Source organism: Phyllostomus hastatus, unplaced genomic scaffold, assembly GCF_019186645.2.
Source record: "Phyllostomus hastatus isolate PE091 unplaced genomic scaffold, TTU_PhHast_1.1 phas_contig_254, whole genome shotgun sequence".
Lineage (NCBI taxonomy): Eukaryota > Metazoa > Chordata > Mammalia > Chiroptera > Phyllostomidae > Phyllostomus > Phyllostomus hastatus.
The window spans coordinates 7,888,287-7,905,311 of NW_025333810.1; the positions used below are offsets into that span (position 1 = coordinate 7,888,287).

The 17,025-nt window shown below is 42.2% G+C and overlaps 1 protein-coding gene and 1 non-coding gene across 4 annotated transcripts in view; one reads left to right on the forward strand and one right to left on the reverse strand.

Annotated features, from left to right (window-relative positions):
• The first annotated feature begins 3,634 nt into the window (after positions 1-3,634).
• Positions 3,635-3,768, forward strand: LOC123818200. Its single transcript, XR_006785589.1, has one exon. It is a non-coding gene; the product is annotated as a small nucleolar RNA SNORA13 (small nucleolar RNA).
• A 2,484-nt stretch (positions 3,769-6,252) lies between these two features.
• Positions 6,253-17,025, reverse strand: part of EPB41L4A (erythrocyte membrane protein band 4.1 like 4A) — a 249,755-nt gene continuing 238,982 nt past the window's right edge. For all 3 annotated transcript variants that reach the window (XM_045837932.1, XM_045837933.1, XM_045837931.1), the window contains 5 exons: positions 13,426-13,473; positions 12,792-12,860; positions 11,652-11,762; positions 10,538-10,619; positions 6,253-6,395 (listed from right to left, as the gene is read on the reverse strand). In XM_045837932.1, coding sequence (XP_045693888.1) covers positions 6,267-6,395; positions 10,538-10,619; positions 11,652-11,762; positions 12,792-12,860; positions 13,426-13,473 — 439 coding nt within the window. In that variant the 3' untranslated portion in view covers positions 6,253-6,266. The remainder of the gene's footprint in view (positions 6,396-10,537; positions 10,620-11,651; positions 11,763-12,791; positions 12,861-13,425; positions 13,474-17,025) is intronic.

Sequence of the window (17,025 nt, forward strand, 5' to 3'; positions counted from 1 at the left end):
CATAACAAATTAACACAAATTGAGCTGCTTTTAAAACAACACAAGTTTATTATCACAGCGCTGTAGGTCAGAAGTCTGCCATGAGTCTTATTGGGCTAAAGTCAAAACATAAAAAAGGCTGTGTTTTGCTCTAGCCAGGTGGTTCGGTTGGAGGGGCATCCTGTACAGCAAAAGGCTATGGGTTCAATTCCCAGTCAGGGTACATACCTAGGTTGCAGGTTCAATCCCCAGTCAGAGCATGTACAGAGGCGACCTATGGATGTTTCTCGCCCCCCCTGCCCCGCCATCCTCTCTCTGAAAATCAATAAAAACATACCCTCAGGTGAGGATTTTTTTTTTAAGTCTGTGTTCTTTTCTGGAGACTCTAGGGGAGAATCTGCTTGTATACTCATTCAGGTTGTTGGCAGAATCCAGTTCAATGCATTTGCAGAAATGAAATCCTTGTTTCCTCACTGGCATTACCTGAGAGCCATCCCCAGCTTTAAGAAGAGACAGTTGGTATTCTTCAGCTGAGATCTTCGCCCATCTTCAAATCCAGGAAGTAAGGTTAAGTCCCTCTTCTGCCTTCTCTTCTGCCCCATCTCTAAGCCTTCTGCTCTCCCCTTCAATTTTTATCTCCTCATATTATGGTCCCAAACGTTAACCACATCTGCAAAGCACCATTTGCTTTGTAAGGAAACACTCACAGGCTCTGGGGATTTGGATGTGGACATCTTTGGGGAACCATCAGTCTGCCTTCTACACAGGGAAATGGAGATTGTTCCATGTTTACACCAACACTGTCCGTAGCTGGTACGTCCTTATGTAACGCCTCAGCCCCAGCGAGCAAGGGTGGGAAGGAGACTAGATAGAAAATATCCCCTTATTTTTTTCCCATGTACTTTCTGCTTGCCTTTGCTTAGTGACTGAGTTTTCCTTACCAGGATGTGTGAGGTTGAAGCAGACAGAAAGATAAAGAATTTAGAACTGATTTCCAGATACCGACCCTACTCTAATAATTGGAACAAATGCTTCCCCCTACTCTTGAATTGCCCAGAATTTAGGGAAAATATATAAAGAGGAGAACAGAAAAAATTAAGGCAGGAGCATTCAAAGAAAAACAGCAGCAAATTTCCCCCTTCCTTAAGAACTCAGTCAAAGAAGTTTCCATACCTGGGTGGTGGTAAATAAGAGGAAGAATCTAACCCCTTAGGGTCGTTTATTGGCTATTACTACGCACTACACAGTACTAGAGGATTCCACAAACCTTTCTCAGTTCTTTAAACTAAACTACATGGTCCATGGGTATAGCATGTTACAGTTAACATCCTGTAAGTAAGGAAGCTTGGATTCCGAGAAGTGCTCATCTACCCAAGGAGACACCTGTCAGAGGTGGACCTAAACCTGGGTCAGCTGGCTGTGCAATGTCCTCTCCCCGACTTTCTCCAGCAAGAAGGCAACGTTAAGGTGTTACAATCCCCACACTGTACCCTTCAGTAGCATTAAATGACACTCTTGGAGCTGTCATCCTCCTTCCCCAAACTTCCTCTCCCTGGGGTGTTACAGTGACTTCCTAATGAAGGTCTTAGAGTTATTTACCTTCTTGTGATTATACATTTACTTCTTCTGTGTGGCCATTTTCTTCCACTCTGTCCCCAAGTTGACGTTATCATCCAGGCTAGCCCTTGTGTGCTGACCACTCTGGGCAATGGGCTTAATTTTCTTTCCTTCCCTCCCTTCCATGCCTTTTTTTTTTTCAGCAGTAAACCTCAAATAAACAAACAACGGTGCTCCAATGTGGTGTCTGGACAAGTCTCCACTAGGGATTATGGGAGCAGACACCAGTTGTCCCCATATAGCCTGTATCACTACAGTCCTACCCCTGCATGAGTTATGATTATCAGCAAAAAGCCAGCAAACGACCTTCACTTCATTTTTTATGGTAATAATCAATTCTAAAATTTCAGCATAAAATCCCAACTGCTTACCACAAGTACAAAGCTCTATATGATTTGCTGCTGCCTGTATCTTCTGCTGCAGCATAGGCCACTCTGCACTCCTCTGGTTGCCCCAGCCACGTGGGCCAAGGGCTGCTTCTGAGCACCCGAAATGTGACTAGTCGGGATGAAATGTGCTAGCAATATAAAACATATCCCGGCCTTTTAAGGCTTAGTAGGTACAAAAGAATGGAAAGTGTCATTAATTTTTGGATTAATATCATGTGAAATGATATTTAGCCTGTGTTACTATTAAAATTAATGTAACTTCTTACTTTTTTATATGTGACATTTTGAAAAGTTTACATCACCCTCGTGGTTCGCAATGTATGCTGTAGGACAGCACTATTGTTCCATTGCTGGGGTTCACACTATCCGGACTGACAGCATCCGGGTGTTACCTGCTCAGTGTCTCCCTCATCCAACCACGATGCAAGCAGGAATCTTGCCTATCTCCTTCATACCTGATTCCCAGGCATTTAAAACGCAGCCTGAAGCGAAGTCCTCAGTAAATATTTTTTGAATTAATGACTTTACTCTCCTCAGCTGGAGGTGGTGAACTCTCTGTCCTCCCCCAGGAACAAGGTCTCAAGTCCCTTGGGCTACACGGGCAGCTCGGCGCTGACCAAGTGCTCCCGACACTGGGAGCCGAGGTGGGTGGAGATACATATTTGATTTTAAAAAATCGACAAACCAAAAAAACCTTCTCCGCGGAAAGAACTGGTCGCACAAAGCAAAAGGAGTGCAGCAAAAGACCCTTTTGCCATGGAGACCCGCCCCACTGTCAATCACTGGGCACTTCGCCCTCCCACCACAAGGCGGCGTTTCGCGAGCGCGCGGTGATCGATGGTTCAGCCCGTTCTCCCGGCGCCCTTAGGACAGTGGATTCTTCCAGCGGTAGAAAAGCATTGTGGGAGGGTTGCTTGGCCTTTCTTGCCCTCGTGCCCCGGTGGTAAGTAGCGTCTCCTGTGATTCCTGGATGGCGGTGGCTCCGGGGAGCGTGGCCGCGTGGCCTCTTGCCGGCGGGGGCGGCGGTAGGCAGTCGCGCGGCCGCCCTGAGCCCAGCGAAGCGCCCTCAGCAGCCCGGCCGGGTTCGGGGTCCTGAGCCCTGAGTGTTCGGATGGCAGCGGCTGGCCTGTCCTCGGCCGCGTTGGCGGTGGAACCTCGCGAGGCCCGAAGCGGACCGCAGTCTGCGTTCCCACGCCAGGAATTGGGGATATTGGTTTGAGTGGCTTTGAGTTCATTGGTCGTCGACCGTGTACGCCAGGGAGTTTTTAATATGAGTGAAGATTTTTGTGAAAGGGAACGGCCTGTCACAGCGTGGAAGTGAAGAGTCATTTAAGATATAGATCAGATCAGCCGTTTCACGGTGCAGAACTTGGCGGAAACCAAATAAGTAGCACCAACTCTGCAGGTGAGTTTTCATGTTAGTGTAAAAGACCAGTCTCATTAAACTTAAGATTTTAACCATGCGAGAACACTTTGTTTCTGTTTTCATTACGCTGTCGCATTTTGAATTGTAAAAGAGAATATAGAGCTGGGATTAGTTCGTCGTTCCTGTTCCAGCTCTAATCAACAACGGTTCATCTCAGCTGGTTGCCTTAAGGTCGGCAACCTTGTTCCCTAGATCTGATGGTCTTTGTGTAGCAACTTGGTGTTGCCTTTGTGTTGCCCGTTCACTTTTGGAAACTAGTGAATGTGGTGTCAAGAAAGGCGTAAACTAAACACTTTGCAGCCCTTTCCTGCCCTTGAATATGGTATCTTTGGTGTAGGCGCTGCATAAGTAACAGTGTATGCCCTTGGATTAATTTGTTTGCACATGGGATCCTGAGTTGACCAACATTTAGTGTGGAATTTCTCATAACCGGTTTTAACTAATTTTTGTCCAGGTGAAAGATGGATGCTTGAAGCATGGGCTGCTACTAGCTGAACACTACCTGGGAGCGCATGTGTGACCCAAGGTGAGGAGATGTTGAAGAAGTTCTGTCTAGAAGCAGGTATTTGTAATGTGAACTTGATCGCCTTTCTACACTGGGGTGCCTTTTGTGGGTGTTAAATTGGTGACTCATTAATACTGCTACATCTGTAATTAACAAGGTGAAGTTAATAGCAAATGGGATAGCTTGTTTTCAGCTAATTTTTGATTTACAATGTTTCTTTGTGTAGTAGTTACAGGGAAAAAGAACCACTAGCCAAACCTCAGGCATGTTTTAGGTTGACATTTAAATCTGTCTCCAGGATTGCATAACAGTGCAGTACAGAAGCATGTATACAGAGTTGAATAAGGTGTGATGCATGTAAATATTTGCTTGTAAAACTGAGGGTGTTTGTTTTTTCTTGTAGGATTTTTTGATGAATTTGAAAAGCTGATCTTCAGAAGAGTTGCTTGGATCATTTAAAATTTTCAAAGAGTGTGTGGAGTACCCTAACCACTTTGCCACAACCCATAAATACACAATTCAAACAATGAGTGTGAAAAAAAAATTAAAATGTGCTTCTTGGGGATTTGTGTATTGTGTGACTGCCGGGAAATAGTGTTCTTTTACAGAAAAATCAGGATTTCTCCCTTCTCACCCAGCAACTTCAAACTTGTTAAGTCTCAGCAGTTAAGATTAACATTCACTGCTATAACTGATAGATTTATGGTAGGCCCAGGGAGAGATGTGCTCTTTCTTCTGGTGCCTCGTGAGGAACTGAACTAGACTAGTTGGTGTGTAGGGCATGGGTATGCCTTTGCTGACTTGTCACTGCGTTTGTTTTTTTTTTTTTACTAAATTTGTAAACTTTGCATCGGCATGTCTTCTGCCTTCACTTTTCAGGAAAGAACAAATAATGAAAGAATTCAGAAAATTTATTGTAAGTGCTAGGATCTGGGAACACAACAGTGAGTAAAACAGTCCCACCCTTTGGAAGATTACAAATGAATGGAGGGAAATGTCATCACAAATGTAAAGCCTCCTTTGTGAGACAGATCCAACCAAGTCAGGAAACCTGAGAAAGCAGAGTTGGGACCAAGGGTAGGTGACAGTTTTGCTGGACCAAGTTGGGGGAATGGCATGTGTAGAGGGCCTTTAGCTAGAGAGGGTATAGCCATGAGTCCCTACTTGTGGCAGTTATAGCTGCTTTCCCTCATTAGTGCTCTGATGTAGACAGAGTTGAGTGCTTAATGAGGCATGTTAGGTGGCCATAGTGAAAGCTGGGAATGTTACAGACTGAACAGGTAAGATGCCAGACTAAGGCTATGTTTGAAGCAAGGGGAAATCCTATGGTATAGCACTAGTTCACGTATACAAGAAAGGATACCGGTGGACCAACTGGAGGCTACTATATCCAATTTGGTGGCCAATTAGTAGAGGGATAATTAAGCTATGGAGGGCAGAGGTAACAGGACCTGGTAATAGGAGAGGGAGGTGTCCATATGATTGCTAGGTGTGGAGATGAGCACAATAATGCCCTAAGCCCAGCTGGGGAAGCAGCATTTTAAACTGGGTCTCCTGGAAGAACACTGGCATGTTCTCTCAGCTACAGAAATAAACCTTAATTAAGGAGGTGAGCTTGAAAGAACCACTTGGGGAAGAGGTGTGAGTGGAAGGTAAAACATGGCTCGTATTAGTCTTTTCCGTGTAAAGTACATAGCAAAGTCATCGGCACAGGGGAAAGGTCTCAGATAGTCTTTGAGGAGAGTCAGGTAGCCCAGCACAATGGAGGGACCATTTGAGGTTGAGAGTAATAAATTTATAAGCTAAAATCCACATATAGCTTTTTTTAATGAAAAGAACACTAGAAATTAAAAGCAATGCTTTCAAACAAAAAGCTTTACATCTGTAAATAACCAGTGGAACTCAATGCCACAAAATACAGCTTTACAAAGAACATATGAATAAAAATATCTACAGTCTCAAAGTGATGTGACCACAGTTGTCACGCGTTTGCACAGGCCAAGACCCACCCAGAGCTGGGAAGACCTTTCTCATCCCACCTGGCATGCTGCTGCTGTGTGGTTAGCCAGCCGCGGTCCAGGATTCCAGACCTCAGGTCAGAAGCCTCTGGTTTTGGTTGTGGATATGGATCCAGTGAATGAGTCTTTACAAGACTGTCCTTCCAGTTACCAGATAAAAAGGCCCTTCAGCACAAATACACTGTAAAACCTTTAAAGAAGCAACAGACTCAATTCTTCTGGACAAACACTTGCAGGTCCGAGACACTTGAATAATGATAATTCACAGCTTCAAAGTAAGGGCAGCACACACACCCTCCCACCCCACCCCCACCCCAAGCCCCTCACTGGGATCAAGTCTCTGTCTTGAGGCGTGAAGCTTGGATAGTTTTTACTGTTTTTGCTATATGTTTTCCAGCCAGATTGCTTGTAGGTGCCTGAGATTTTTCCTCAATCAGGCTATCTTTAGACCCATTTCTTCTCTAGAAGAAAAATAGTAAGATTCAGAAGATAATACAGGTAAATTCATGAATATATCAGAAATTAATATTTTCTTATATGAGAGACATCAAGTTATAAGAAAAAAGTTCATAATACCAAAAGCTGTTCAAATACTCCCTCTAGCTACCTATGATAACATGATTGTGTTTAAGTCTTAATATAGAAAAATTAGTTCTGGCAGTTATATGCATAAACATTTTATTCATGAAAATTAGGCATAAATCTCAACCCAGCGCTCCCATTGTCATTTTCTTTGTAGCCATTCCTCAACCAGGCTCTCCCGCCTTCCACTTTTCTAAGGAGGGGCAAAGAGAATAGGAAGTTGTGGACAATTTATAATCTTTCTTCATTATATCCCCATAGTCACTGAATGAAACTCCCATAACACAATGCCCTGGGGCCCCTATCACTTGGTGCTAGAGATTCCTGTCAGCTGGGGTGGAGGAGGACCTCATCAGAGAGACGGAATCAAACTACCAGAACCTGGGTACCACCCCCAGCACTTCTGGAATCGGATCATGTGTCCCCTCACCCCCGACTCCATGATGCCAGGCGGAGGCCCTGAGAATGACACTAACAGTACCTCACAGCTCCCTGCTCTGCTGAGCCTTCCTGCTCTTACCTCCTAGCGATGGCCTCATGGGGCAGTAGGTCAGGTAACAAGCATATTTACTATCCCCCAAAACCATATGCCACACAAAAGGAGCTTCGCTATCCAGAATTCTATTTTGGATTAATTTGGGTTAAAAAAAATCATCACTTTAAAAGTTCCTATGACTGGCTTAATTTGTTTTACTGGCATTCACAGAAGCACTGAAGGAACAACACATGTGGGGAGTATGAATCAAGATAACTTTGGAACATGTGACTGTCTGGGATGGAAGATTTCCAGACAAACCAGTGCACATGAGGGTCAGGGCACGGGAAGGGAGCTAATACATCAGAAGCATCACCAGACAGGAGCTGGGAGGTTACCTGAAACAAACATTACATGTTTTTAAGTTTGTCTGGGACAAAATATGTCCCCTCTGCCTGCAAACCCTTAAGGAAATGAGTGAGTCAAAGTCCCTGATGCACCTCACTCACATCAGCCTTCGGTATGAAAAGGCGAGGTGGGGCACAGGCAGGCCAGGCGCCTGTTCTGGCTCCAAGGTGGAACTCAGGAAATGCGACCTTCCTGCTTGCACACCTCCCTCCTGGCAACTGTAGCGGTGGTTTCCTTTTGCACTTGGAATAAAATCCACTCTTCCCACAGCATCTAAGGCCCCGAGTTACCTGTCCTTCCCTCTACTCCACTGTGCTCAGGCCACAGCTTCTCAAGCACCCAGGCCTGTCCCAGCCTCCTGTTGTCTGTGCTCTCCCTGCCGCTTACGCCAGCCTCCCTCCCGCTTCCCTGGCTGGCTCCTCCTCACCTGTCGGGTTTCAGCTTGCCTGTCACTTTCTGAGAAGGCCTTCTCTGACTGCCCTGGGAAAGAAAGGTCCCCTTCGATGTTCTAATCAGGCCTTTGTTCCTTTGTAATGCTTACCTAATTTTTTGTGTTCTGTCTGCCTGTTTACTTTTAGGTCTGATACTCCTCCATCCTCCGTCTAGTCCAGGAGGCAGCAAACATTTTTCTGTAAAGGGCCAGATTGTGAACTACCTCTGGTTTCTGTTACGTACTCCTTTTTAAAAAACTCTTTAAAAATGTAAAAATCATGACCAGCTTCTGAGCTACAGACACAGGCAGCAGCCTTTGGCCCGCAGGCTGTGGTTTACTGATTGCCCAGGCCAGTGCCTGCTGCTCCTTAGATGTGCTCATTAGCTATTTGTTCAGTTCAAAATCAAAGGTGTCCCAGTGACCACCTTAGAACCAGTGCCACTGATCAGAAGATGTAAGTGAATTGTTCTTATGTGTGGCATTTAATGTGAATTCTTTAGGTTTTTTAAGATTCCTAAGTGGTGGTGATCACCTAGGGTAGTGATTTTCAAACTTTTTCATCTCATGGCACATGTAAACTAATTACTAAAGTTCTGTGGCACACTAAAACATGTATTTTTTGCCAATTGACCAAAAAAAAGTAGGTATAATTTTGATTCATTCACATTAGATGGCTATTATTGAGTTAGCGGCTGTATTTTTTTCATTTGAGAATGAATCTAAGGGAAAAGGGATCAGTGCCCTGACCTGTCGGGTACTGCATGTTTTTGAATTCTGGTGGCACACCAGTTGAAAATTGCTGAGTTAGGGAGTAATCAGAAAAGCAAAACTACAATAAAGTAAAATTCCTATTTGTATTAAAATCACCTTAAATTTAAGATTGAAAAAAGCTCTGAAAGATAACTGCTTATTACTCCTTGCAGTAATCTAAAAGGCAAGTTATTATCTAAACTGCACAGAAATTGAGGCTTAGAAGTGAAATTCTTTGCCTAAAGTCTCACAAGTAGTAAGTATGTGGAGATAAGGAGACACAAATGCAGGTCAGTCTTGATGCAAAACCCCAACTACAAATATGAAAGCAATTTTTTAAAAGTGCTATTGATTTCAAACAAATTATCTGTTTGAACAGCCTATTAGCTCTCCCAGACTCATCTAATCAAATATTATGCAGACTGTAGTGGAAGCTGGGTTAACCACCTGATCTTCTACACTGAGGCATTCATTCCCCCAGCTGCTGGGAGTGAAGGCTGCAATACAGCTCAAAACCCAGCCCCTCTGCAGGAAATTCCCTCAGCTGAAGAGAGCCACCTGGCCCAAGGTCATGTCCCCCCTCAGGGGTCCCCTTAATACAACGACAGCTACATAGTGAATGTGAGTGTGTGAAGGCCTAACCCCCTTGAGTCCAGGTGAAATGAACTAGAAGAGGCGTCTCAACTCCGGAGCTCCTGTGGAGTCAGCGATGCCTTTAGTGGGGCTGTATGAGTACTACACAGCTCCTCTCTCCTCTCTGCCCAAACCTCTTCCACTCTCCAGCAGGTATTAATCCTAAAAGCGCTTTGCAATAAACTTCCTCCATGCAAAATGCTTATCTCAGAATCTGTTTCTAGACAACCTAACCTAAAAATGAGCATAGGGTTTTTTCTGTTCTTGGCAAAATGAATCAAAACAAGCAAAGGGCAACACATGATGAATACTGCCAGGGTCAGGGTTCTTGGGCTGTCCTTGAACTCCAAGAATTTATATACAAAGCTGCCTGTGTGCTTACATGTATTTTTATGGGAGAGAGACAGTAGTTATATTAGCTTTTTAAAGGGATCTGAAATCCAAAAAGGACTGAAAACCACAGCACTGCAAACAACAGGCTGACACTGATCTACTGTAAACATCCCATTAGATCCATTATAGACATCAACTTTGTTTTTAGAGTGGTTGTTTAACCAGATATAAATCCACCCACTGATCTTATAGAGACTACATTTTTTTCCTAGCCTACTAAAACAAATACCATGAGAGGTGATGTCAAACACCTTACTGGAATGTTTGCTACAGTATTCCCCTGAAATATCTAACTTAGCTGAGTGTTAATTTGATTTTGTCAAGGCAGCTAGATTCTTTGCTATGTCCTTGGATTCCCCTTTAACCACATTTTAAAAACGTTTCCAAAACAAAGGTAATTCCCTCTGATGGAGAAGACAGAAATGAAACAGGACTTGAAGAATCCTCCTGTCTGCCATCAGATATCAATGGAGCATCTGCCCCACCAAGTGTCGATCACTTTCTCCGTGTTTCTCTGGCTCAAACATATCTAAAAGTCTTAAGAAGGTTTTTGTTTTGTTTTGTTTTGTTTTGAATTAGTGAAGCCATTGTTACTTTATTCTGGCTCCAAACAATCTTACAATCTTTGTTATCCTTGGCTTCGCCCCAAGCCTCAGATCCCTCTAGGCCTTGCACTCTCTCTCTCTCTCTCTCACACACTCCCAACATAGCGCTTCCCGGCCCCCCCCCCTCCCCGTTGTGCCTTGTCTGGGCCACACAACCACTCCTCCTTCCTTCTCCTTCCATGTTCTGTACATGTTCTTTTAAAACACAGAATCTCAGAGTAAAGTTAAAAATTCATTTTCCTACCTCCCCAAATAACTTTCAGAGAAGCGCTTCTCAAAACTGTCATCAGTATAAGACCTCCTTAAAACTGTATCACTACCAACCTGATGAACCGTGGCACCCCCAGAACCCCGGGCATCTGAAGAGCGGGTCACAGGAAGCGGGGGCACAAGGTCCGTTTTTGAGCTGCAGAGAGAGAGTTTTAGAATTATTTCTGAGAATCACAATTTGAGCTGAAAGAGGGCTACAGCCTAGAATGCATATTCTATACTTCTTTGTATTCCTTACAGTACCCACCACAATGCTGAGGTATTGAATAAATGTTTCTGAATTAAGTTAAACAGGTTAAGTAATTTGCCCAGAATCAAAGCAAATACACAGAAGAACCAAGAATAAAGCATGTGCTTATCTAACTGTGACATGTATAAAGGACTTTTTGTTTCTAACATTCACTGGCCATTGGTGCTTTTTTATGAACCTGTAGTGCTATAGACAGCCATCACCTACATTTTATAAACAAAAAAATAAACGAAACCTGGCCTATGCCTCTCTCCACCAGGCTAGCCCATCTCCCAATGTATTCATGTTTATCAAAGTTTTGAGCCTTAATTCATTTTATTGGTTAACATTCCTACTCAGCAATACAAAGAACATGAATTTCTAAGATTATAGTACTTTTACAAATGGATGCATAATTATTTCATTAACATACTCATTTAAAGGATATCACCTATCATGCCAAGCCAGATAATGGTCACTTTTCTCACAAGAAAAAAAAAACCACAATGAAATAAATGACTGTAATATGATTATTTGCTGTAGGAAAAGAAAAAGCAAAATGCCATCAAACCAAAAACCAAAATCTCTAATGCCACCTTCTCTCAAATATGGCTGCATCATTCACAACAGAACAGCTTCTGCACTTTCTCCCTTTCTTCTGAAAGCGCTAGTGCACAGCCTGGAAGTGCCATGATTTAGCCTAAGTCTGGTCTAGATCTGCACTACCCAATATGGTAGCCACTAGCCAGCCACATATGGCTACTTACATTAATTAAAATTAATAACATTCAACATATAGCTCTTGGCCACACTACCCACATTTCAAATATTTAATAGCCACAGGTATAAAACATTTCTATCATCACAAGAAGTTCTACTGGACTGTGCTGTTCTGGAGCCCCGAGGGTGACGCTGCGCCCAGGCCTGCCGCCTACGTACTTCACTTCCGACAGAACCGAGCGCTCTCCATCTGAGCACTGGGACCTTCGATACTGGCGGTAACTTCGCGGAGAGTGAGAATGTCTGATGCGGATCGGGTCTCCTTGGGTCCTGAACAGGCAACCGAAAAACGTGGAAACAAACACACAATAAGTCGGAACAGGATAATTCCTTAATATTTGATACCATGAAGGAATAATGACTTTGAGAATTAAAAAAAACAAAAACAAACTTGACCCCTCCTCTGCGTTTGGAAAGACTAAATGGCTTCAATTTCACAAGTTAAAAACAGAACACTGCTCTTCAACCATACACAAAAATGAAACTCTTTACAGTATTTGTATACACATTTACTGTGTGCATATTACTTTCAACTGCTAGATTGTAATGAGATTATTCCCGATTGTTGAATTCTTTCCTGTAGTTCTACAATGCAGACAAAGGGCATTCCTACCAGAAAAAGCTGGTGATTGTCTAGCTATACTAACTAGCCTGTTATTAAGAATTCAATCTTTGGCCTAAAAATGAGGGAGTTGGGGGATGGAGGTGGGGAGAGTGCATACCAACCTGCAAATTGACTGGAGTGAAAAGGAAGCATGAGTTAGAGAAGGTAAATAAAGCAGTGAAGTAGACTGCTACGTTCTCTGACCATCACAGCCAGGACAGAAGACTGCGTAAACAGGCCACCTGCTGCCTCCCACGCTGAGTGGTGATTCAGAAAGCCCTATGTTTTCACAAAGCACATTCACTGTGCTGGTTCTGTGATAGGGATTGGATTGGACTTACATGATGAGGTTTGTAGTCAACATGATTCTCTTGGTGTTAAATAATGAATAAAAAGAAACTTTGTTACCGATCAATGAGTATCTCAGAAAAGGAATTTATTTTAGAACTAACATCATCATCAAAAGTCCCTTTGTGCCTACCACATACAAACAGTTAATAGGAGATACAGTGACTGTGTACAAAAGGGGAAGGATTCGCTGTAATACACCCTTTCTTCTTCTTTCCCTACAGTTGTTTTTCATTTTAGTTAAAATGAAAAGGCAAATTTAAGCACTGCATAGAAAGCAAGAATGAATTACTAACTTCCAAGTATGAATAAAACTTCTATGAAAAGATTTTCAAAGACATACTCACTCTACTTTAGTGTATGGAATCTCTTTTAACTGTTCTTCTGACAGCCCCGACGGATCCACAAGTTCCTTCCTAGAAGGGAGTGAGAGAATTAAAGTTGTGATGCTGGTATAAATAAATACTAATGCCTTTCACACCGTGTCCCAAAACATGGTATTAGCACACCAAACAGAAACATAAGCCAGTAACAGATATTTAAAAACTGGAATGTATTCAAGGAAAAGGGGGAGGAAAACCTTTTCAGTAGTTCTTCCGCTTTCTTCCAATTTATCAATATCCAACATCGGTGGCTCTCCAGACTCTCTTAGTTTCTCTACAAAATTCTGTACTTCTCTCCCCTGCAGTAGGTAGCTTTTTTCCTTCTGAATCTGTTTTTCTTGGTGTTTATTTGTAAAGTATTGGCCTGTCGGAGGCCCAATTACAGGCAAGGCTAAGTGGCTTTAGGAGCAGAGATGTCGGGCTCCTGGCACCGCCAGGCACCACCACGGTGCGTTCCCTGTTTCCCGTAATGACGGCGATGAAGGCTGTCTGACAGGCTTCAGCCTTGGGCTGCTTCTCGCTGTCAGGGGTCTTCCTCATCAATGCCTTAAAACCACACGAGTTTTAAAACAATGCGGAAAAAAAAAACAGTACTCACTGAATATGCTTCCATAACTCTTCTTTAGCTTGGATATCAGGGCTTCTCCTATAAATCAAGAAAACAGCAGTCATCTCTGCAAACACACTTCATCTAACAATCTCGCAGCTAACTTTAGCAGAGCTACAACACTAACAGTTGGGAGTTTTTGGACTGTGAAGTTCTTATTTGCCAGCTGAGATGAAAAGGCAAGGCTGGGCCAACAGAACTAATGTGGGGTGGTTGGTAGAAAGACACCAGGATAGTTTATCTGGTAGTAGCACTGAACAAGAACAACAGTAAAAGCAGCCACAACAGGGCTTCCTTTGATGATGGAGCTTGGAACTACAGGGTCAGATCTGCACCCCCTCCAGTGGTGATATTCCAGTGAAGAATAATTTGAGGTTTCCATTTCTGGTCCTTGTAGCTATTTCTAAGTAACAACAACAACAACAACAACAAACCTCATCCCGGTTGTTAAGAGAAAGAGTCCCAACATGATCTGTGATTACCTGGTAGAAACACCAGCCACAAGGGGAAAGGAAACAGTGGGACTGCCCAGACCAGCAGACTGAGTGCCACGGACCCATCTTTCATGTTACGGCTGACACTGTGCCATTTCTGGGCAACGGCATGTGCCCACAAATGCTGTCACCCTCATATGCCCTTCGCCATCCCTACGTATAGACCCACAAATCTCTTTTGCAAGAGTGACTTGCGCAGAAAATCGTTGCACCATGCCCTTGAACTTCCTAGAACAGGAAATTCAGCCAGCATTCGTGTGCTCACACTTCCCACAACAAGGAACACTAGAAATCTATTAGCAATGCAATTGTCTCCCCAGAATGTCTTTTTGCTAGTAAGAAAATGATAAGCTTTCATCCGTCCTTTCAAGAGAACTGAGATCTAAAAACAGGCCCAAAGAAAGACCCAAACCCTAACAATGAAAAGGCCTGGAGCTAAGCAATTCCACACTGCCCTGTGGAATTTTATATTCATTATCTGTATCAGTATCACTTTCAACATACGGTATTATCACTGCTTTCATTTTTCTCAATTAATAAGGGCACCACAACGCATTCCGGTAGGGCTTTCTGAGCCCACAGGATACAATAAGCTACTTTCTAGCACTGAATTGACTAAGTAGTTTTAACTTCTATAGAGAAAAAAGTCTGGTAAAGATGTTTCATTCAACTCAAAAGGAGTCAAAACATGGATGAAAAAGGAGAGGGAATAAAATCTTGGTCTCAGACATTAAAATATGATATTGTTAATAGATTTTGTAATAAAAATAAAATTGCATGCTTAAAAATATCTAAAGAAGTGCTTCCTTTAGAGGATTTCCTGTATGGAATCCACCTTTCCTACATTTGGCTTGCCCAATTCACTGGACAATATGTCAACCACTCAGTAACACCGCCAGGGAAGGTGCCAATATTAGAAGACACTAACGTGGATACTTCTGAGTGTTAGAACTGCAGGAGTTTTACTTTTATTTAGACTTATCTTCTCTCATTTTTTTTCTTAGCTAAGAAAATTTCCTACCTTAATTATCAGAAAAAGTAAGGTATTTTCATGTTACAAAAAAAATTACTATTGCTGCAATTCCACAGGAAATGCCTTTCATTCCCATCTCAAAAGTATTAGCAGAAATGTTATCTTAACCTAAATGAGAATATCAGTCCTTCCAGCCATAAATATTGGTCCTAAAAGATTCAGGAATTTAGTCTAGATGATTAAAGATCATGAGTGGCACCTTCACTCATATATTTAACTACAGAGTTCTGAAATGGCCAGCAAGTTCAAACAGCTTTCAGGCAGGGAAAAGTTCCAAAGCTTAAAAAAATGCTAATTTCCTCCAATTGCTGGACCACCTGTGATTCAACAAATGTAAACATATGCTAATGAGGAATGTATTATTTTCATGCTTACATCTGCACACATTTAATCAATAACTTAGGATGAATTTATGATCAGCAGCTCAAAAGCATTTAGAAAGCTGTGAAAATTTAAGTCATTTTTCTTAATTAAGAGGCCCTTAATTTTGCAGATGTTTTACTTGAACTCTCCAAATAAGTCCCTGAGGAAATAGAACCCTATGTTGCCAACAGATACAACATATACAAAAAATACACACACAGTCCCATATTAGTCCAATATTCTTTAAAAGCATCCCTCATCCGCACCTTATAGCAATAGCCCAATTTAAATTAATATTCATTTTCAAAGAAATTAGTTCGACACAATATCATTCAGAATCCATTTTCTTCTTCTAAAACACTAAAACAATAACATTCATAAATCTACAAAGCATTTAACCCCCATCATTGCATATATAGTCTCCCTCCTCGTTTCCCAAATATTCCATTTATACTACCTTGAAAATATCATACTATATCATATTCTATATTTTGTAAACTATTTTACCCTTAATAAGTATGGCAGCATTTGACTTATTATTTTTGTGGTCTTATGACCGACCAACCACTGCTCTAAAAGGAAGCTAAGAGCTGAAATGTTACTAAGAAAACTGTAAGTTCACAAAACATCTTTATTTAAGGAATTCAAAGCACTTCATAAATACCTCAGTAACTTCTCATCACATTCCTCAGTGGTCAGAATAGATAGGGTAAGGAGATGCCTTAACCTTTCCCTCCTTTCCTTTCCCCTGCTCACAAGTAAAGAAGGGTGAGAAGCCATGGAACCAAGCAACCTGGCTAGGGAAGATTGCTCAGGAGCCCCTTCCACGGGCTTCGAGCTGAATCTTTATCTAAGGCACCAGGCGTCTGTTTTGTGTTTAACTGGAGCCATCACTTCACCCTGACAACCTCATCTCCCACGTTATCAATGGTTTGTTTTTTTTTCCAATAAAAATAGTAAGATATGTTGCCACCAGAGGGAGCCTGAGCCTTCTCACAGAGACACATTGAACCTAGAGCTTTTGTTTTAGTTAGCTTCAATGCCCCTGCCAAATGCCCCAACAGTAAAGGTTCACCCATGAAGAAAAGCAGTTTCATCAAAGTTTTCTAACGATAAGTAAACATGAATGACATGTCAAAGCAGGAGAAAAATGTACAAGATAGAACTATGCTTCTCAATGTTTTACTAAATAAGATCCAATCATATTTCGGCTTAATGAGTTTTAGGAGAGAAAGGTTTTGTGTTTTATACTGGTGCATGTCTCTGGTATTTAATAATGAATACTATTCCCTAGATTTTCATTGGGGATTAAAAAAACAAGTGAATAAATCGCGTATGGATGAAGTATCATAACATTCTAAACCAGCGAATACCTCCACATAGCGATTTACAGACCCTGCAGAAGGAACTGAACAGTTGTCCCCCACCCGTGGGGGGTATGTACCAAGACCCCCAGTGGAGGCCTAAACCATGGACACTATTGAGCCCTATAGATACTACTTTTTCCTATACACACACGTATGATAGTTTAGTTTATAAATTAGGCACAGTAAGACATTAACAACAATAACTAATAAAATACAATAATTATAACAATATATTTTAGTGATTGGTACAGGTCTTTGAGACCGACAGCTATTGCTATATCCTGCGATCTTTGAGAGGAAAACAAAGTCCACATGTGCTCCAGTTTTTTCAACC